Raw genomic sequence first — 23,365 nt, forward strand, 5'->3', positions numbered from 1 at the left:
GAAAGAAGATGGTGCGGTCTGTGCCATGTACAGGGCCCTGCTGGTGCTATATGCCTGTGGTTTCCTTTCTCTTCCTATCTGTAATCACCAGCGGCCAGGGCAGTGGAGACAGTAACCTTATCCAGGTAAACCGGCCTTCCATTAGACACTCCACTCCAGATCTGACAGTAGCAGGCTTGTTTTAAAGTGGGTAGTTGGCCCTGATTTCCACACAGTCACAGCTTTTACACATTAGACCATAAAAGTGTACCTGCTTTTTTATTATTATACAACTGCACAGTGCAGTTCATTTTATTTTGTGTATTGAATGCAATTCTCACTGTATATACTTATTTCAGGAGATATATGTCAATTTTGTAAGTAGTGTATAAAAAATGAGGGGTGGGAGCAGTACATTATATCAGAATCTGTGAACGTATGACAGGTCTTGTATCCTTTGATGACTACATCTATACAGTACCAGGAGGTTAACTTGTTTAAATATGCCTATTTGGCTTGAAATTTAATTAGTTGAAATTGTTTTGAAATGTTGGTGCCTATGCCTTGTGCTCATGCATCAACATCTGCAGCAGCTGTTTATATAGTGCCACTAATTCTGCAGTACTGTACAGAGAACTCACTCACTCACATCAGTCCCTGCCTTATTGGAGCTTACAGTCAAAATGTCCTAATATACACACACGCATAAGTAGACAAGCTACTTGTGGTGTTGGAGAGACATTATTTTACACATACTGTGATTTACTTTAAGAAGCATATTTAAGTGCAACAGGCTAGACCATCTATCTGGTACATTCCTCCTTGTGTTGCAGTCAAATAGTCGAGTACCAGCTGATGTTGGCTGAGGAACTCTACATGATATATTAAAGTCTCAGAAGTTATTTTCAGTATATCTAGGGGGGTATTCAATTGTTGCTGTTAACGCTCTCAAACGAGCGCTCTAAAAATATTAGTGTTAATACGGTAATTACTCGCTAAATTTAGGGAGCTGCGAGATGAAATTCAGTGAGTAAACTACCGTATTAACGGTATTTACGCGCATATTAACGTATAAACTGTAATATTTTTCGAGTGCTCGTTTTTTTTTGTTTTAGCTCGTTAAAAGCAACAATTGAATACCCCCCCTAGTATCTGTTCAGTTACATTTCCAAATTATTTGGATAAACTTTCCATATTATGGGTGTTTTGTACTGATCCTCTACATATGGTTAAGGATAGTCCCATTTTTGTATACCATGGTTGATTTATCAAATCATGTGCATGTTCCTTATTTTTTTACTGTTCTCTTGGCTCTTAAGTGAGCTGGTCTGTATGTAAGATCTATATTTGTCTGAAACCATGTGACTGGAGTTATTCTGGCTAAACTACATCTTCCATTGCCACCTATTGGTAAAAACTTATATGCTTCATGGCCAGACACATAATAGTACCTTTCAGGTAACTTTTGCAGGACGTACAAAAAGGAATGCCAATAGACTTCTATGATAGCAAATTGAAATTTGATGTATATTTTAAAACATTTTAAACGTCTTAAATATATCTTCCACACACTTATTGCTAAGGTACTTGGTCATGTTTTACATGTGGAATGACATGGAATGACGGACAATTACTATGGAATGACAGCTGTTTTACTCACCATGTCAATGCAAAAATGTCAAAACAATTGCTCTTCTGTCATGGTAAACACCCCTATTTCTCCCACATCCCCTAATCCCACTCACTAATTTCTTTTCATATGCGCTCCCCCATACCTGTACCCCATCAGACAAGTCTCATAATGTGGAATGACGGCCGATTACTGTGGAATGACTGCTCTTTTATACGCCATGTCAATGCAGAAATATCAGTAAAAACTTGCATTTCTCCCCAAAAAACACCCCTATTTCTCCCACATCCCCTAATCCCACACACTAATCCATTTGCATATGCGCTCCCCCATACCTGTACCCCACCACACAAGTCTCATAATGTAGAATGACGGCCGATTACTGTGGAATGACAGCTGTTGTATACGCCTTCTGAATGACACAGGAATATATTGGAGACAATAGTCAGTATTGTAAAAGGAATAAAATACACGGAAATGCAGGTACTCACACAATTCTGGGATAAGGTTCATTGTTTAAGAAGCTCTGTAGTTGGCAGTCACCCATAAATGGTTAATATCCAGTTGAAACGTTATTACCGGTGGCCATCCAGAGAATGGTTAGATCCAAATGAAATGCTTAAGACAGGCAACGATCCATGAACAGTCTGAGCCAGGCAAAGTTCAGACCTGGCAGCATATAAAACCAATACTAATTTGTCCAGCAGCAGCAGGATCAACTATTTTCACCAATGCGTGTCTGAGACCACCGTTCCAGATAGAAAGAAAAAAAAAATAGTTATATTTAAATTTAAATAACTTCAACAGACTCTCTTATTTCTTTGATAGCACTTTTCATTGTGGCAGTAAATGTCTTCTTGGTACCTGTATTTTTGCTATTTCCATGGCAAGAAGGATGGTACAGTGTTTCATCTCCCAAATAATGTAAAATGAAAAGCTTTTTTGATTCTCTGCATTCCCTCAAGCAATATACATGTTTTCGAAAGCCATAGTGTTTACCATGATAGAAGAGCAATTGTTTTGACATTTTTGTATTGACATGGCGTATAAAACAGCTGTCATTCCATAGTAATCGGCTGTCATTCCATGTCATTCCACATGTAAAACATGACCAAGTACCTTTGCAAGAAGTGTGTGGAAGATATATTTAAGATGTATAAGATTTTTTTAAAATATACATCAAATTTTAATTTGCTATCGTAGAAGTCTATTGGCATTCCTTTTAGCCAGGGCCTGATCAGCCAACAGGCTGACCAGGCTGCAGCCTGGGGCGCCGGGTCGGAGGGGGGTGCAGCAGCGCTGGGTAATAAAAAGATTTTTTATTTTTTTATTTATTTTTTCAATTTTTTTTTTCCATTCAAACCCCGCCCGCGAAAATCTTTCCTAACGGGGTCCCGGGTCCGCCTGTGGTGTATGGAGTCCGCCTATGACTCCATACTCAGGCCATAGTATATGTTGAAAGGGGCTGTCATCTGCTGCCGTCACTGCGGCCGCGGTGCGCTGTTCAGTGTGGTCACGTGAGATGTTAACATCTCACGAGACCACACTAATCAGACACACCGCGCCCGCAGTGAAAGAAAAGGACAAACACCGCCGGACGACGGAGAACAACAGAGGAGCATTTCACAGGAGGCAGGTAAGGTACTTTGATTCAATGGCTGCCCGGGGAGCATTTTGATCAATAATATGGGGGGGAGCAGGAGAGCATTTTCATCTATAAAATGGGGGGGGGAGCAGGAGAGCATTTTGATCTATAATATGGGGGGGGGGAGCAGGAGAGCATTTTGATCTATAAAATGGGGGGGAGCAGGAGAGCATTTTGATCTATAAAATGGGGGAGGGGAGCAGGAGAGCATTTTGATCTATAATATGGGGGGGGAGCAGGAGAGCATTTTGATCTATAATATGGGGGGGGGGAGCAGGAGAGCATTTTGATCTATAGTATGGGGGGGGAGCAGGAGAGTATTTTGATCTATAATATGGGGGGGGTTCCGGGCGGCTGGAACCCTTAATCAGGCCCTGCTTTTAGCAGACTGAAGCTATCATTCCTTTAAGTACGTCCCACTTTTGCTGTCCACCATTTATGATATCTGAGGCATACCACAATAATCTTGAAACATTCCTGATAAGACACCATTCCACTATACTGTTTGCTTCTGCCATTGTAACATTTTTACACCATGTGTCATTGTCCATAGTAGTCTGGCTCAATAACCGATCACAGTATGTCATGGTTGTTTGTTATTGAAAATTAATCTGGGAGTCATGTCGCCTCTACCATGAAAAGTAACTTTTATTAGCTCAAGGAGCCTTCCCTACTTATTTGTAGCATTTACCTGTACACATTTATCATTGGGGGCTATGTTTTACACTTCTGTATCATCTCTTTGTAAATTATATTACTCTCTGCCTTCCACCATTGAGGAGAAACCCTCTTTGCCACATACAGTGACACCTTTTGTATTTTTGAACCCTTGACTTGTTAAGTTGGTATGGGCTGTCCTCTTTTAACCATCTGGTAATCTCGGTTCACTCCAAGGAACTGGCACCGCGCAGTATGGCATGGTTGTTGACGATATTTGGGAATGTGTACATATCAGCAATCGCTGATATTAGCCAATTCTTCAGTGTACATGTAATGCATAGTCATAAACCTATTGTCCCAAATTTCTTGAAGATTGCTATGTAATTCCCATCTGGTACAATTCTGACTATCATGAGTGTTATTAGAGCTCCTCTCAAATGTATAGGGGTCAATTAGCAGGGCCCAGATAAGTAATCTGCACAAGGAATAATGAAGAAATACCCATAATCTTTGACCAGATTTGGGCCCTTGTGAAATGCGATCACCCATTTCTTATGTTGTTTAATAATATCAAAACTGTGAACTAATGGTTTATAGTTCCCTAGTACTGCCCTTATGTATTTTTTTTTTTTACAATGAGATACGTGGATCCAGGTGTCTCGACCAGCCACCTTGACTGATGTTGGTGTGGTGAGCAAGATCCGATATGGCCCTTCGAACTGGGAGTCCAATCCTTTTCTTGCGTACTTCTTTATGCACACTCGGTCACCTGGTTGCAGGCTGTGAGCCTCATCAGGCAGGTTAAGATCTGGAATGGAAGCATATACCCTGTGGTGTATTTGTGTTGGTTGTCATTGTAGACATATAACATACTGAGTCAAATCTGCATGCTGCAATTGCTGAGGAAAATAACATCCTGTCCTACCATGGGTTCCGAACAAAATTTCATAAGGCGTTAAACCATGCTTTTCACTAGGACTATTTCTTATTAAAAGTAGAGCTGATGAAAGACATTCCAACCATTTTTTCTGATGGTACCATTTGGTCTTTCTGCTTTGCCACTACTGTGAGGGTGATAGGGGGTGTGTAGAGCCTATGAAATGCCTAAATCTGCTAATGTGCCCCAATATTTCCCCTGTGAAATGAGTTTGTCACTCTATTAATTCTGGGTCTCCATACCTGCACATCACCTCTGACATCAGTTTTTGTTTTTTTCCCCTACTATTCTATTTCCTGTTCTACAAGGCCAGGCTTTGGCCCACCCAAAGAAAAGGTCCACGCATACCAAGACATACTCATACCTTGCAACCTTAGGTAGTTGTATAAAATCAATCTGTAGACTTTGAAATAAGTATTGAGCTTTGGGCATAGCTATAGCAGACACAGGGACAGTTTTGCCAGGATTATGCAAAGCACATATGGTACAGATTGTAGTGTAAGCCTATGTTGCCTGGGTGAAGCCTGGTGCTATTCAGTACTTGTCTAAGGTGTTTACAATCATGTCCCTTGAACTGTGTGCCTTGCCATGCAAGATCTGGGCCATTACTGGGTAGAGTGAACAGGACAAGCAGTAGCGGTGAGCCCATACCCCATTCGTTTCCTCAGCCACAGCTTTCCCCATTCTGTTTTTTTCCTTTGCAGATGCCTGTTTCTGTATCTGTCTTAATATGTCAATATTAAATATCTCAACTGTAACAGTAAATACATTTAAAGGACAGGGTTTTAAAGCAGCTTCTTTGGTCGCTTGATCTGCAAGTAAATTTACTTTTTACTTCTAGAGTATTGTCTTAAGTGTGCGTCTTGACTTTTACCACAGCCATCTGCCTTAGTAGATCAACAGAGCAACAAATAGAGATTGAATACAATCAGCATTTTAAATTGGTTTCCCTGAGAACTCTATAAAGTACCTACTTTTCCAAATAGGGCCATAATTGTGTGCCACACCAATCGTATAATGAGAATCTGTGTAAAGTGTAACTCTGTCCTTCAGCATATATGCAGGCTGCTGTTAGGGTTTACAGTTTCTGTGGTTACTGAATACCCTGTGTGTGGTACTCCATCTACATAATAACGAGAGCCATCTACAAAAAGCTGCAAATCAGCATTCTGAAGAGGATCATTAGCCATGTTAGGGAGGTCTCGTGTTTCAGATTTAGTTTCTTCAAGACAGTCATAAGGGCATTCAGAAAAAAATTGTGTGTCAATTGTATCCTCCCGTTCACGTTCTCCTTGTTTAACATCCCATCCTCCTGTCTCAGTATTCCCCTCTTTTGGACCCAGCGGTAACAGTGTCGCTGGGTTCAAAACTGCATCTTCAGATGGTGATGTTGAAAGGTATACCTAAAGCTACTTCATACTTTGTAAGTCTAATAGATGTCTTGTTTGAGCTTGATTCAGGATCTCTGTGACAGCATGGGGAACCTAAATGGTTAACGAGTAGCCCAGTACAATGTCTGAAACTTTGTCACTAAATAATCCCCCACCCAATGTGTCTGTAATTGTGAGTTGCTCTCTGATATCAGACAATTCCCAATCAGTTTGTTTATCCCCATCACTGTGTTTTCCAGAACATGTACGCTATTATCAGGTAACCAGTGATCATTTTTGAAGTCTGTGTCTGCTCTTTAAACACTTGCTTACTTATTTATTTGACTTATTTAACTCCACAATGACGCTATGCGGTGTGTGCCATTTTGAATGTAATTTCTTCATAGGAGCAGTCCTCAGCAGGGAACGTAAGAGTGACATGATCTGGGTGGGTGTTCGTAGATACTCCTATTTCATCATCAGTACAGCCCCTTTAAAAGACTCTTAATTTCTTTTCCTGGATTTGAATCTTTTGTTCACAAATGGCTCCCTGAACAATTCCCAGACACTAAGTCATTTTGATGCTCATCTTTGAAATCAAACGACGTTGTTCCATTGATGAACAAGATTTTTAGTCCAGTTTAAAAATATAAATCAATATTCTGTGCTTTAGGAGTGACATCGTTCATATTTGGAGCTTACTCATTAAAACTTTATTGGCCCGAACATTTGTTTATTGGGTGATTTGGCCTGATAGTGGTCTGAAAACACTGTAGTTACTCGTACACTGACAGATATCCAATACACTTTCCAGTACCACTTGCGTTAGATGATCCTAGATTGTGACCTATGTGGAAAGCAAAAACCCTTAATACATGGTTGATTTGTGGACAGAGGTTAGATGGTTCAAAATCTGTGGTCGTCTCTGCTAATTCTACTGTAGGCAAATATTGCTTTGATATAAAATATTCCAAGCTAAACAGACAGCGTAACACCTTTGCATAGTTAAATTGCATGATTATTATTTATTTCTGTTTTTAAAATGTTGGTTATCACATGGTAGAGGTCAATTCTTCCTCTGGAATTTGTTAGATTTTTCAAATATAATCATGTAAATGTACTATAACATTCTTGTATGCTATATACTCTTCCTTATAGATTTTTTTAATTTTTTTTATAACTAAAGTAGTATTAAAGTAATTCTATCGTTTTCAAATAAGCATTGCCCAATCAATTGTATGTGTTTCCAAAGCACAAAGTGATTTATTTTAGCAGATGTAAATAGTCAACAATTCAATACATTATTATATTATGATACAGTACAGTACAGCCAATACCAATAGATAAATACATACCGATGCTATCGCATGCGCTCGCTGCGCAAACCATGGGACCCAGTGGACAGTATATCTATTTAGAATACTGTGTCAGTTGACTGAGAGCCAGGGGGAGTGCAGCTATGATTATATACTGTACAGTGTTACATAGTGAACAATAGAGATGACGTAGATTGTTTATATAGGTCCAGACGTTGGGTGGGTCCAGGGTAAACAGGTCATAGGCTGATTCAATCTAAGGAATCCAAATGTGGGGGTCATCTCTCCAGGGGGTCTGCTCCTTTCATAGCCAGCATCATACAAAGGTTTATTCCCTAATATCAATAACTAAAGTATGCAATGTGCGATCTCTTCGCCGACTGCACCGGACAGCTGCTGATGAATAGGGCTTCAATATGACAATAGGCATGATACATTTCATATAACCTGAACCTTGAATATCACTGAAGTGTACGTATAATCATTATATATATATATATATATATATATATATATATATATATACTAATAAACTAAATATTATCTGCTCATAAATGACAGTGTAACGAAACCAATCTGAATATGAATTATATAAATAACTAAATGTTGTAATGCGAGTGTGTGCGTGCGTATTTTACCGTGCGATCGCACCACGCCACATGTTACGTGGCGTACGGATCGCAATTGTACGGCAAAACAATATTAAACCAATATACTTTCGTTCATCCAATTATACGACTTCGACAGTAGATAAATAGAGGCAAAAGTAGTCACAGGACTGATTACTGGTTGGTAATTAGTTAGTTGACGGCTCTCCTTCCCTTCCCCTTTTGGCCCATTGCAAGTCAGCATGCAAACTTGTTGCAGGCATTGAAGCAGTTGGCGCAGTCAATGATTATATGTTGATTCAGTGCTGCAACATTTGTGTTTTCCATTCAGAGTCCTCTCATTGCCTTGTTCTAAGAGCTTAGGTAGTTTCCAGTGGGAGCCATAACAATTGGGATTGGTTTCAGATGGATTTTTAAGGCTGGCAGCTGCACGTACTCATTGCAAGTGATAGATTTCTTGTGTCTGGCTTGTATGCTGTGTCCTGTTATCCTGCTTGTTGCTGGCCTTGCTTGTTTATGACCATTCTCAGCTTCCCAACCACCACCACACCCCCTCACAGAAGCTGCATTGCCTGCCACATCAGTTGTTAAACCTGATTGAGGGGCTGTAGTTCATCACTGCAGTGTCTGGTAACATTGCAAAATTGTATAAAATGCTTACATTTAAAAAAAAACTACTTGCTCCTGCTGGCAAACACAATACACCCTGGAACTAGGAATGGGGAGTAAAAGTTGTTTTTTACAGTTGGTAAAATGATAGCTTCCTGAAGATCCCATAGTGATCCCTATCAATTTGAAACGTTGAGTATTTCATCTGCTGAAATACTGCATGCATTGAGAGGGGGAGCATTATCAAAATATTATTTTAATGTTGTGAAAAATTAATTATAATTGCATTTATAATCTCAGAAAATGTGGCTGATTTTGACGGTTTTTGTTTGCATGCAGTTTTTTAGCACTTTTTTAGCACTTCTCATCTGACAGGTTAAACACTTTCTTTCTTTTTTTTTTTTCCCCTGCCACTAAGAAATTTTGGCCTTAATGCACATGACACATGAATAATAAGAGTAAGGAATCCTTGCAAATATGTAATTGGTATCAATGCTATCAGAAAGTGAATAGAGTGGCCCTTAATTTCTTTATACCATAAAGATTAGTTTTAAAACAAGGAGCTCTGAAACTTCTAAAATCTGGGGAAAAGGACATAATCTATAGAAAACAAAATAATGTACTATAGCATGAAATAGAATGCACCCATTCAAAGCAACCAAGCCTATGACAGGTTAAAATATATCATCTGTATTTAGATTATTAGAACGAGTAGGGTACGTATTTGCAACACTGTAAATGTCGGCCCTTAACCTGCTAACATAAAAATGTCAGCAGGCTAAATACCGACAATTACATTACATTGACAATGTGTACATTGTGATTGGCAACATGCACTATGTCACCTTTCACAATGCCGACATTAAAAGACCAATGCTGGCGGGTCCTGGGTATAGCTCACATATATTTATGATGCTGAAAAAGCAATACGCAGTAGTGGTTAGAGTATATGTAGGTTCTCATAATTTTTTAATATATATAGGAGCTGTAATGGCAAGACTATGGCCAAAGTATATAATAAGATCCATAATCAGCTCACAAAACAAGGGTATAAATGACTTTCTCTATAGTAGCTGTTGAAATATGAAGTGAAAACTGATTCCAAATCTATCCCTATTAGATATGGTTGAAAACCCCTGTATTTTGTGAATAGGCATCACTGGTACCTGCTACTTACAATGGTGCATGTTTTTGGCTGTGTGCTTATAGTTTTTGACGAGTCTGTCCAATTAACACTTTAGTTAGCAACATTTAATTCCATAAATGCTGTAGTTGACATGAGTATGAAATTTTTCCTCAGCTATTGTCAAAACTGATGTGGTGAAGGGCACATAGTAACTCAGAGTAAATACTATAGGTACTTCTCCGAAGCCTTTTCTTAATGGCACTTTCTCAAGGATAAGTTGGTTCTCAAAATTAGTTAATGCTTGTTCACACTGGAGTAGGATTTTCAATTTGGTTATTACAAGTACCTTTTTTACAGTCTGATTGTTAAGACCTCTGGGGAGATATCCGTTTCTAACACAACCTCGAAAGAGTGTCGGTCAAATACTGTATTTAGGCATTCATGAACATATTTATGACTTCTAGCTAGTTTCCATAATACTGATATTGAATCTAAATCAGATTGTTCACCTGTAAGTGTCAGTTTATCAGTTATGAGCTCATCAGCTGGAGAGAATTAAATACACTGCATGGTTTGCGTGCATAATTAGCTCTGCTTTATTAGTTACAAGTCCATATCTATATAGCAAAAATCACGTATTATAGAAAACTACATCCCCAAAAGGTTTTAACCACTCATGCTTCCTTTCCTCAGATCTTGCTACATTCAAACATTTTCACACAGGAATACTTCCCAATGGGGAGTTGGTTTTATCTCCACCTGCTATATCCAAGGTCATAAGCATGGTTCTTGCAAATAATAAATTACTCCTACAAACTAGCTGTATCTAATCTGGCTTTAAGTTATAAGAAAACCAAATGGCTATAAGGCAACAAGATGGCATCAGCATAGCAAAATCACATTTCTCACTGAAGATATACAGAATACCTGGTTTGGCTTATTGGTGATAAGCGCGGAAAAATGCAAACAGGAATTCAGGAAAATCCTTTTTTACAAGAAAGATTTTCTTTGTTTTTCTAGTCTTGCCTAATTGTGATGTTGGGACCCAGCTGTCATTATTGCACATCTATTAAGAAAAAATAAATGTTCTAATAAATATGTTAATTATATGGCACCTATTGCAATAATTTGTATATTTTTGCCTTTAGGAGATTGTAAGAGTTAATGTGACAACCTTGCGTGAAATTGACCAAGTGACAAAACAGGTGAGTCTTAAATTCTGATTACTAGGCATCTCCAATACAAAATAATAACATGATGGCATGTAAGATCTGCAAGTGTAATCCATCGTATAGAAGTAAATACAAAGGGATCCATTACTAAACAACAAAGCTTTTCATTTCAAGTCATTCAATACACCTCCTAAAACTGGGCTGTTAAATGTTTGGAATACTATGACAAATTTTGATCTTTGACGTACATAGACAAGGCACCCGCTAACATAAGAAAATCAATTTTGTATGCAAGGTCAGCCATGTAAAAGCTCTATTCACAGTGGGTTTTCAGAAAACCTATTCCTTTTGCTGAAAAGATCTCTATCCTAGGGTGCTTACCTTTTCAAACAAGATTCATTAATGTGCTACTCTCCCGTATATTACTCCAGCCATGGTTTGTATATACTGTGAGATGTATGTTACTTATTCCTGAAAATTAAAATCCTTCACTAAAACATGGGAGCCCTGGACAAGACACTTTAATTGTCATCCCTTGTTTTCCTAAATTGCTAGGAACATAATAACTCTCCTGGATCCCTTCTCTTCTTCCCATTGAGGGTCTCCACCCAGTTTTTCCTTTCTTAACCATATTCGGTCTTCCTTCTTTCTGTAAGCCCCCAAAATGTGATACATCATTGTTACACTCAGGTTTAGTGTTCTAATTACCATTATTTAAATGTACTTCCTGATCATGAAAAACTTATCATCTTTATGCAATATTTATCATGAAGTACACTTAAAATCTTTTTGTAAGTTATCTTGCAATCTGATTTTCAAATCTGGGTACTTGATTGAACAGATGTCTGGGCCATGCAATCTGGTTGCCTGTGGCTTGCCAAAATTTACACCACAAGGTGAAAATGTCCTTTAAATTTGGACATGCATTGAAATTAAGTCTTATGCATGCATAGTAACAATTACAGATGTACATCATTACTAATTGTTATCCAAACTTAATACAAATGTATTATGTGGATTTATTAATAAGTATACGTTAAATATATAGGTTTACTGAAGACCTTTACAGATGTTTTAGTGAACAGAATCGGAACCATAATTTGCATATTCAAATTAAGCATGATACTGTAGGCCTTCATGTTAAAATTTTATATAAAGCTGTTGGATGGAATAGCGCTATGTTCTAAACCTTTAAAATCATTTTAGAATTTATTTGATTGGCTGAATCCTAATGGTAAAACACAAATCTTGCTAAATACTCAGGGATATATTTATCAACCCTTCTAAAAAGGAAAAGCAGAAAAGTTGTTTATTATGTAGTGCGTTATAGAAAATGATAGCTAGGACATGGTTGCTACAGCCAACACCTCCAACTTTTGCTTTTTAGAAGGTTTTATAAATCTACCCCTTATTGTTTGTCCAAATCCTGCTTTCAATGCATTCCTTTTTAGTAGTACAACGTTAACTTCAAAGATTAATGGCATAAGTGTAGTTAACAGCTTTTTGTTTAAGCACCAAAAATTAAAAATCAGAGAAACCGTTGGATTGTACACCCGATGTTTAGAGAAATAAAAAAAATTACTTTTGGGGGAAAACTCACTGTGACAGGATGGACCGCCTATGCCACTCTGTCTGTTGTTGCTGGGAAACAGCTGGGCTTACTTTGCCACCGTTCCCTTCCGTTATCCCAAATACGCCCTCTAACCACAGTAGGAGGGGCTAACAAATGCTGCCACCACTGGACTCCTTACCGGCATACAGTACCTGGTGTCTTCTGGGTAACTGATGCTGCTGGTGTATCTGGGCTGGTACCCCTGACCTCTTCCTATGGATCGGTTGCTGTGGATGGATCGGCCTATCACACTGGCCAAAGCTGCTGGATAGCAGGCAGAGCGGTGGTACTGGAAAGCTGGGTCAAAATCTCAAAACAGCCAGTATTGGATTAGAGTTGGGTCTAATCTGTATGTCACAGGGATAGACAAGTTTCCAAGCAGGTCTTTGAAGCAAGTGATGTTTATTTGCTCACCCTGGTTAAAGGTACCAGTGAGCAGGTCAGATGAAACAAGAAGAACAATTTCCAATACAAAACAGTGCTTTTTTTATACAGTTGGACACAGCCTCACAGGGTAAGCCAGCCCCCCGAGGTCTGAGCTGTTTTTAGAATCAGGATGCAATATGTTTACCCAAATATGCAATGCAAAACTAACAATATTTACACTTATCTGTGATATCCTAAAACTTGCTGTGATTTCCTGCATCTTGTTTTAGACACAGGAAATCTAACAGCAAGCCCTTTCTTCAGACAGTTGCAGAATACACATCCCCAAAGAAAAAATACAAAACCCCAAACAAGTCATTTCCCTACCAAAATACACAAAAGACTTCCTCAACAAAGGCTTATTACAACAGGTAAATACCAGACATAAAGATATTTCCTTTACCAAAATAAACACAATCTAAAAAATAAGTACATTTGCAATTATATAAATACGCTTCCTGCACTATTTCCTTTTAAATTAATTTATACCATAAGTTATTTATAACTGATGCAGTCACACCCACACATAGACGTGAATTGTGTTTTTTTTTATTTATTTACTTATGCTTTTATCTGATTTTATTTCTTTGTTCTTACCTCTTTAAGGTCCGTTTTAATATCAGCTATGGTAGTGGACAGGTACAACTAAATGGATTCCCTGCAAACAGAGGGGTTTCAAGAATAACCTGTAAAATGGACTTGAGTAAGTAGCTGTGTTTTATCATCGAATGAAGGGTGGCTGCATGCTGTATCATGTGGGACATATGAAGCATATGTATGTTAGTAAACTGCATTAGAGATCTGTAAACACTTCATTTCATATTAGACTCGTTTCAAATCTGGTTTTGAAGTGGCATATTTCGAAGACTCTTACAATATGCAGAAGTGACACTAGCCTTGAGTATGAAACTTAAAGTGCCTTTATCCATCTATGCCAGACACTTTTCAAGTGGGATCTGCCATGACAATCTATTTAAAAGTGCCCATTATATTGATTTAGAGTGACACTGGTAAGAACAATTTGAATAATAACACAAAATCCCACAGTTCCTAGATACCAAACAAAACAAGAAATCTAAAATAACATATTTCTTAGTCTCAGTATATGTTTACTTATGTTTAGGTGCAGTTGGAAAAAATATAAATTGTGCAGATAAGGCGTTGCAAATAATTTGAATTTGGTCACTCTGGTATCACTGGCGGATGGGTGTTTTAGGTGGAATGTGGAACTTCAGACTGGTATCTAATGTGGAAGGATGGCAGTGGTTGCTTTAGGTGGTTGTCATGTACGCCCCATGCGATAGCCGCTGGTCCATGCAGTGTTACTGTATACTATCAGTATCTAACTTATATGAAAGTCACAAGCTTGGCTTTAATCAGTTAGCCCCACCTGGCTCGGTGTTTGAAGTATGTCACTGGCCTGTCACTCTAATGATTAAAGGCCACTAGTGAACCCTACCTCTTGAGATTCTGCTATCTATCAGTGGTCTAAGTGAGGGTGTATACCGTGGTATGTCATACCGCCACTCACATACTGCCTTCGTTCAAACTATCAAATTGCATTAATTTACATTTTCTTTACCGCCACTTCTAAATTTTCACTTTGACCACTGCTGCCAATCACTGTAAAAAGCAACAGTTAATATATACAGCAAAGGGTGGTGTGAAGTAGTCTTCTCTACCTAAAACTTATGGGGATTTTATTTCTTTTTTTCATTGCAATACAATCAATCATATTCTAGCCATCATTTTGTAGAATATACTAAATAAATGATCACTAGAATCTGATTTGGTTGCTATAGACAACATCTCCACTTTACAAACCTGCCAGAAACTCGCAGCTTGATAAATTTACCTCTTAGAATGATTATGTTAATAGCCCTGAATCGTAGTTTGAACATATATTCTTTGGAAGGGCCTCTATAAATCAATGGTGTCGCTTCTATTAGCTGTGAAGTCTTGTGAGAACCTTGCGCAGTGTTTCTCAATGTATTTCTACAGAAAACATTGGTCATTTTTGCTAGCACTGCTGAGGTGTGAACAAAAATGATCAAAGGCTACCAGAAATATCACACAACAGAGACACATTGTGTGAGGATCATACAAGTCCTCAGGACTAATTCAATCTTCCCCGAATAGTTGGAGGGGGGGGGGGGGGGTTCCTCAGCACTGATTGATAAAGTCACATAGAGCTAAAGCTTCTTCATTGTAATAATTATCTTTGTTCCAGTGGATTATGGAGCATCCAGTGAGCAGCAAAACCTAACTTATGAGGCTTTGGTCAGTATTCGTTTACTTGTTCTACACATATCCAAGAATTCCACTGCTGGGGTAACAAGAATCATTGTTCAGCATGAAGTGATAGCAATTGATGGTAATCAGGTAAGCGAAACTCTTAAAAGCCATTTTAGAATCAGCATAAGCAGTAGAAGTTGTCTTTAATTATATAACAAACAATAGATAGCAGTACTAATAATTAAAGTATAACTAAAATGAAAACCTAGAAGAATCTAGTAAGATCAAGTACCTTGTTAAATTCCTAATTGTATGTTGTAATTGTTTCCATACTATGATAGAATTTTTCACTGTTACAACTTAAATTTAAATTTAGCCCACAACGAAAAGGATCTGCTATTCTAGCCACATAATTAACCTGAACTCATTTATATACATTATCTAGTTCAGACGGCATTGGATCATGTAGCCGAACAGCAAGAAATATGACGGAAAACTCTACAGATAGCGTTAAACAGGCACTTGCTCTCAAACATGATCTTTGAGTTAGGATTGTGCTTTAATTTATATATGTATATCGATCTATCTATATACATATCTATCTATCTCTATATAATTTATTAGTATAGTTTGTTTTATATAGTGTAAATACACTTATTTTCTAAAAGACTATCTCTGAATTGTATATGGTAGGTAACTCCTGTGATTTTATATATGGAGCAAATGAACTGAGCAAAACTACTGCCTTTCTAAGTATTTGTGTATTGAGCAATCTAAGACCATAATATAAGAACCTATTCCAGTCTGATCTTTATGCAGAAAACAAGATATTTAAACAAGGGTTGATTCATAAAAATATTGAATCACTAAAGCTTACATAATGGCTAGATTAGACCTGTTGCTTAGGGGTGGTCTGTATTGTACAGACAGACCTTAATCATAAAAAGTCTTTACATAAGGGGTCTATTATTTCTTGCTATTGGAGACTCACGATAAATGTTAACTGACACTCTTACTTCTAATTGTATTGATCCTGGAAGCACTAGTACTATACGGTTACCTAATGATATCAAGCTATATTAAAACTGAACAGTTTTGAAATATAGCAAACTGATTGGAGGACAAACTACTCAGGCAGAAGCAATTATATCTACAATTAACTAGAATATATACTGTTGCTTAATATGCATACAGTTACTCTCTAAATGACAATTGTTGCAAAGTTTTATAGAATGAATTATCTTCAGTTTTCTCTAGAGAATCAATCTGAAAATTGTACACATCCACTTAACTATTTGCTTATTCACAAAGATAATCTTGCTATGAAGGCATGTAGATATTATTTGGACAGTGATTTTGGCAATTGGACCATATGGCAAGTTTGTGTGTGGCCAGCCTAAGTTCTGTGAAATGTATGAAAATACAGTATACTGTCAGGTGTTGCTAATTTCATTGCTGTCTAAACATGTTAAAGTGTGCAAAGGAGCACACCCATTTTATGACAAGTGCTTTTTCACTAACATGTGACAACTGAAATGACATTCTTAAATAGAATGCAACACACAAGTTAGTGCTGGCAAATATATTTGTTCTTATTTACAGGTTATTCAAAATGAGACCACTGAGTTGGTACTGGTAGTTGATAAAGAGATGGGAGTACTTCGATCCTCAAGTTCAGTTATCCGTCTTGAAGAAACTTACCTTCACTCCATCCCATGGAACAAAGATGTCTCATTTACCTTTCCAAATGCCCCAGAATCCGGTAAGATGGCTTCCCCCCTTCTTTTATTTGCAGGTTTGATTAATTTTGTTAAATTTTTAGCTCTGGGCCGTGTAAGAGTCATGAAATCAGTCAGCGTTTCTTCCTGAATTAAAGGATTTTGCATTTACACTTCCCTTGTCCCAATTCAGCTACCTTCTTTATTGCGTATGTAACTCTGGGCTTCTGAGCACCAGAAACAGTCACAGCTGACGTGGTTTGTGACCAGCATGAGCTGTACAATGTTCATCTCCAAGCACTGTACAAAGACACCTTGACATGTAACATCTAAGAGGAGATTGTTTCAAAACTCCTCCCAAGGCACATTTTGTCATCAGGTCTTCATCAGGAAGGTTGGCTTCATGTGATCAGAAGTGTTTAGTTTAGAGAGCATCCATTATAAACAGGTATAACCATTTTATATACAGCTCTAATTAATATGTTGTCTTAATGTTTTTAGCATTTGTTAAGTAGTATAATTGTATGCAACAATCCCACCAAGAATACTCTTTAATATTACTCTTATGTTATATCACTTAATACAGTGATGATATCTGTTAGTGTACCACTGCTTTTCATGTAATTAAATCAAGCTGGTGCACATCCTCACTCTATTGAATGAAAATGGATAAGCGCCAATCAAAATAGTGAGCCTTTGTCTGTCTGGACCAATAAGGAGATGCAAAACCCAATAAATGAATACCACCAAGTCTCTGAGAACAAACTAGTGGTATGGTTTTTTATGGGGTTTTTTTTTGTTTTGTTTTTCCCTCCCAAATGAAAAGACCTAAAACATGATCAATGAATAACATACTACCACATTTTAGGGTTTAATGTGAATAAGCTCAGCAACAGTGAATAAATCAGTTACATGATATATATAATCCTAAATCCAATGAATATATCCAAACCAAGAATAAATAATACACATTTCTCTAGTAAATATAACCAAGACCATAATGTATATAGTAAATGAAAATAAAATGTTTGAATGTTCTTTTTGAACTCGTGAGACTAATCCTTTTGAAAGGTAACATCTCTTTTTAAAAAAAAAAAAAAAACATGAAAAAAGAGTTTAGTGAATCTGAATACTGATTTGCAGCCAAGAAAAAAATAAACGTAACCTTATAGTAGGTTCAGGGACCTGTTTGGAAAATAAATAAAATTTAGATGATTAGTATAACACTTACTCTAGAGAGATGAGAGGGTGAAGCCAAAAACTATTTGTCTCTTATTATTTTGGGAATGGCATTCTACTAAAATAGCATGTGATGTACTCTGAAGAGATGCCAAGTACAAGCAAATTTAATAATTCTTCTTGAGATGTTTTATGATTTTATTGTTTTGATTTTACAGATCATGTAAATAAAATAATACAGATTTCTTGGTGTGAATGTGACATATAAGTTAGCCTCTGTTAAGACCCTTTAAAGCTGTGTATAATTGTTACTTATTTTATAATGTATGTTCTCTTTATATAAACTCCCCTCTGATTACATCAAGCCTTCCTAACAAAGTCCCGATGATGAAATGCATTAGAGGGACTTATCTGCCATACATTTTGTAACCTCCTTTTAGATGTTACATGCGACTGTTTTCGGACAGTGCTCAGAGAGAACATCATACAGCCCATGCTGTGGAGATAAGTGCTGCTTTTATATATTTCTGGTACTTTTTTATTGGAATGTGTTCTACCCAAGAAAATAACCCTTTTCTATGTTTCATGTTAGAGTTCTATAAATAATTAGTAGGCTTACTATATGCTTTTTTTGCCAGTAGTGGACAAGTCGGTAACAAATTTAAAATCGTGTCATATTAGGTGATGTGATTTATTTGTAATTGTGTGGCGTCAAATTGGTAAGATCAAACATGATGCAAAGTAGCAAGATAACTTGTATATTTATTTAATAGTTGAGTAAGCCCTTCCTCTATAAATAAACCGAGCTGTAGTAATGATATATTATGTTATTTGAACCAGCAGGTGACAGTATTCCACAGCAGACTACCAGGGAATACAACATTGGGCAGAACACAACACTTGAAGAGGAGCAATTTCCTGGCAAGCTCCCAGAAACCCCAATCCGAGCAGTGATTCCAGCATCGTCTTATAAGGTGATGTAATGTCTAATGCTTAGGTTACATTTTATTTTGTTGACTGTAATTGAGGACTGGTTTTTCACTTGTTTGATACCATTAAAAGAGCATGTCAGTAGTGCATGTGTTGTTGGTCATTCAAAGAAACCCATCTAAATTGATAACAAAGCTTTTGAATAATGTTTGTTTTATTTTAGGTAATGTGCCAGTTTGCAGATGAGGTGAGGGAGAAGTTGTGCCACATATGGTTCGTTCTGTATCCCATCTTGGTTAACCTCCTACAGGTTGTCATTTTTGGAGTGATAGGAGCTGCTATTGTACTGGAGCTTCTCAAGATCGTGTATCCATTGAGAGAGCAAAAGTAAGTCCTAATTTATGCTCTTGATCGAAGGCAGAGTGGGATGTAGCATCCAAGACGTTATTTTTGGCACCATCCTTTCCTCTTAACGTCCATAGGGGGGTATTTAATTGACAGTGTTACTCAGCGCAGCCCACGCCTGTTATCGTTAGTATGGTAATTTTAACGTGGATTTCTGCTTGCGACTTTCAGAGCTGCAAGCAAAAATCGGCGTTGAAATTACTGTATGTTTTAACAGCAACAATGCACACTATTACCATAATAACAGTAATAGTGTGCGGGCCGCGTTATTTTCACGAGTAATGCTGTCAATTGAATTCTTCTCATAGACTTTTATATGGCATCATTTTTATTAGTAATTGGTAGTTGTAACATGTTTGAACCACACTGTAGAAACCCCTTGATGTCTTACCTTGCCTTTTTATATTTCAGTTTAGATTTTTATTTATTTTATTTGTTTGGTATGGCTGAAAACAGACTACATAAGACCTAGTTTGTATCAAAGTACTGAACCATAAATCATCATTTTAAAAGAGAAGTATCTTGAGAAAACTTTTATCTGTTTTTGTAGCATTACAATTTTGCAGTGTCTTTAGTAACTTTATTATTTTTAGTTTCATAATGTCTGCATGTTCTGACTTTTAAACTGGGTGTGTGCTGGCTATGTATGTTTAATGTGTTAAGCAGCACTCCATTCAATGCAATGAAATGACAAAATGTGATAAACACATGAAAAGCACATAAACAACAGATGTACTTTTAGATGTGCAGGGTATGGCACTGGGTTTTAGACTCACTATCAGCCTGAACCCTCCGCTGCTGTTAGTACTATGTTTCTCTGTCCTGTATAGAACTCTGCTTATGCTAGCCACCAGGAAGTAGGGGCCCTGTGTTTTACACTAGCTAACAGGAAGAGGTGTATGCTAGCCATTAGCAAGGGGGTCTTCCCCTCAATCCTCACTTTTGTCATATATAGTTTCCTGGAACTTACAAATATGAGTGTGTTCAGACCATTCAATGATATGAATAGAAATGTCAAATTTCCTCTCCATCAGAGTAATTGGATGTGACTAAGCTTATTTTTGTTATTGGTGCCTCCTTACACCCCCTATATATTTACAACATTTTTTCCCCAGCACACTGCTATAGCCAGCAACAGATCTGCCATTTCTACTGTAGATAAAAATGCAAAAGTCTTTGTTGCACACATTTGCAAATGTATGTTTAAGCCATCCTGCCACGCCAAGGCGCTTTTGCATATAGGATGGTCCTACTCTAAACAATGAGAGTCCCTATATTTGGGCCATACATATGTGTTTTTAAATTGAGAGCTAACTTACCAAAGAGGTACCCCAGAAGCCTCCAAATAGCAATCCAATGTCAGCACTCCCCCTCAGCTACTGACACCAACATGCCTCTCAGACAAATACAAAAGTGGAAGCTGCTCAAATCAATTTATAGGCCATAACAGGTGCTGAAAGGGTGGGGTTCTCCTGCAAGGAACATACATACAACATTTTTTCCCCAGCACACTGCTATAGCCAGCAACAGATCTGCCATTTCTACTGTAGATAAAAATGCAAAAGTCTTTGTTGCACACATTTGCAAATGTATGTTTAAGCCATCCTGCCACGCCAAGGCGCTTTTGCATATAGGATAGTCCTACTCTAAACAATGAGAGTCCCTATATTTGGGCCATACATATGTGTTTTTAAATTGAGAGCTAACTTACCAAAGAGGTACCCCAGAAGCCTCCAAATAGCAATCCAATGTCAGCACTCCCCCTCAGCTACTGACACCAACATGCCTCTCAGACAAATACAAAAGTGGAAGCTGCTCAAATCAATTTATAGGCCATAACAGGTGCTGAAAGGGTGGGGTTCTCCTGCAAGGAACATACATACAACATTTTTTCCCCAGCACACTGCTATAGCCAGCAACAGATCTGCCATTTCTACTGTAGATAAAAATGCTTTTGTACCCCCTATATATTGTTTAAGTACAACTTATTGTAAAGGCTGCAATGACAGCCCAAACCTTCCACCATCTTTTACATGTTTCAGAGACAGCTTGGGAAATACTGCAAGACATGGAGTGAGGGGAGGCGCTGACTTATATGCTGTCTGGAGGTCATGTTTTGTTTGTTTGACTGATCTCTACCTAAAGTAAAAAGAAACCTACCTATTGTAAAGGCTACCATGGTGCATATTTAGCAAAAGAAATTTACAGTATGAACAATTCACACTTTTTGAAATATGTAACTGTTATTTCAGTTTAATGTCGTAACTTCTAAAATTAATGCAAAATATAACTGTATAAAGCTTTTTTTTTTTTTTTTTTTTCTTTTGTTCTTTGTAGGGCAATTCTACAGTCCAGTGATCTTGAGGATTCTCCTAAGTTTGTTCCTTTGATGTTCAGCAACACCAAGACTATGGAGAAATCCCAGGAGACAGGAAACCTTCTATGAATCTGGATTTTGGCTTTTTTTTGTCTCCATTCAATGGTTAGAGTTGGATTTCCTGTATCCATCTGTAAATGATGTTCAGGTGACCAGCTTAAAACGCCTCCTAAATTATTGTGGGAACGCCTCACATACTGACAGACGGTTAAGCTCAGAACTGCCCTCTTTCTAATGGCTTGAGCACATAGGCTAACGGATGGACAAAACCTTGTACTTCAAGACACGTTGCTGTATACTGTGCTATGCAGTTTCCTTGGTGTTAAAGATTTTAAATGCGGCAGGCAATGTCAAAATTGACAGAAAATAAACGCGTGTCAGAAAGTGTTCTTGTAGGTCAATTTGCTTATATTTGTTGGACTGTCAAAGCATGTTTTAATAAGCTTTTTGAATGTGTGTTAAATGCTTTAAATTAACGCCTGTGTATATGAGAGGCTAAGAAACTCCTACCATATTGTATGGATGCCCTACACTACAGAATACATGTAAGTCCTTTTTATGCACAAATTTCTTATATGAAACAAAAACACTCATACTTTGAGACACATTTCCTCAGTGCATTTAATAATTTATGGAAAGGATGAATCTTTGTCCTTCCAACATGTCTGTTTTTATTTCTCAAGCAAAAAAAAAAAGACACCTGCTGCTTTTGATAAGAAAACTTATGAAAAAAGTTATACTCTGAAAACAGTTTGACTATTTTGTGCTCAAAAGTGTTTTTTATATGTTGAATTTCATATTCAATTTTAATTGAATCTTCCATCTTCTCAAGGCATTTTAGCCAGATATATTTAACTTTTATCAAATGCAATCATGGTGAGGGGTAAGCTATAGGTCACCATTTTGTGCCATGCATCTTTTAAGGACTGGAAACTAATGTAGAATCTTTGGAATTGACATAAAGTACTATGTCTAAATAATACAAATTCACTTTCAGTACTTTAGGATATAGATTGTATTTTCACAAGCATTTTTGTATTTATTTTTTTATTGATATCCAGCCAGAGATATTTCTGTATTAGCATCTTGAACACTATAGATTTACATAGGCTTCTTTTGATTGAGGCATAGTTTGAACGATTCTAACACTTAACACATCCAAGACTGTTTAAATATATTAAAATAGCAGTAAATGTCGAGACAATCCTATTTATTTGGATCAATCTACAAATTGCGTATTTATAAATTCTGAATCCTGTAACTTATAATCTAAAAATCACATAATTTAAGGTGGCTTCCTCCAAAAACAAATGATTGACCCTGTTCTTTCCTCAGGAAGTTGTAATACATAAATATTTGCTGTGGTGTAAGGGCTACATCACAAATTGAATATGTTGCGCCTTAGTAATAAAAATGAACATGAGGAAAGTC

General features: G+C 37.3%; 1 protein-coding gene across 2 annotated transcripts; it reads left to right on the plus strand.

Moving 5' to 3' along the window:
* Positions 1–8: 8 nt before the first annotated feature.
* GINM1 (glycosylated integral membrane protein 1) lies at positions 9–23,365 on the plus strand. Of its 2 annotated transcripts, none has more exons than XM_075203251.1 (8): positions 9–125; positions 11,029–11,085; positions 13,697–13,793; positions 15,321–15,472; positions 16,928–17,087; positions 19,063–19,196; positions 19,376–19,539; positions 21,895–23,365. In XM_075203251.1, exons 1-8 carry the CDS (start codon positions 9–11, stop codon positions 22,001–22,003), a joined length of 990 nt encoding a protein of 329 aa, XP_075059352.1. In that variant the 3' UTR covers positions 22,004–23,365. The 2 variants fall into 2 exon arrangements, with proteins under 2 accessions (XP_075059352.1, XP_075059353.1); XM_075203252.1 differs by having other exon boundaries at positions 19,066–19,196.

This window comes from Mixophyes fleayi, chromosome 3 (assembly GCF_038048845.1).
Source record: "Mixophyes fleayi isolate aMixFle1 chromosome 3, aMixFle1.hap1, whole genome shotgun sequence".
Taxonomy (NCBI): Eukaryota; Metazoa; Chordata; class Amphibia; order Anura; family Limnodynastidae; genus Mixophyes; species Mixophyes fleayi.

Excerpts from the sequence above, each read along its gene's own strand:
- GINM1 (XM_075203251.1), top strand. The coding sequence starts at position 9 with ATGGTGCGGTCTGTGCCATGTACAGGGCCCTGCTGGTGCTATATGCCT. Across the intron at positions 126-11,028 it reads GAGACAGTAACCTTATCCAG|GAGATTGTAAGAGTTAATGT; the intron begins GTAAACCGGCCT and ends TTTTGCCTTTAG. Across the intron at positions 11,086-13,696 it reads TTGACCAAGTGACAAAACAG|GTCCGTTTTAATATCAGCTA; the intron begins GTGAGTCTTAAA and ends TACCTCTTTAAG.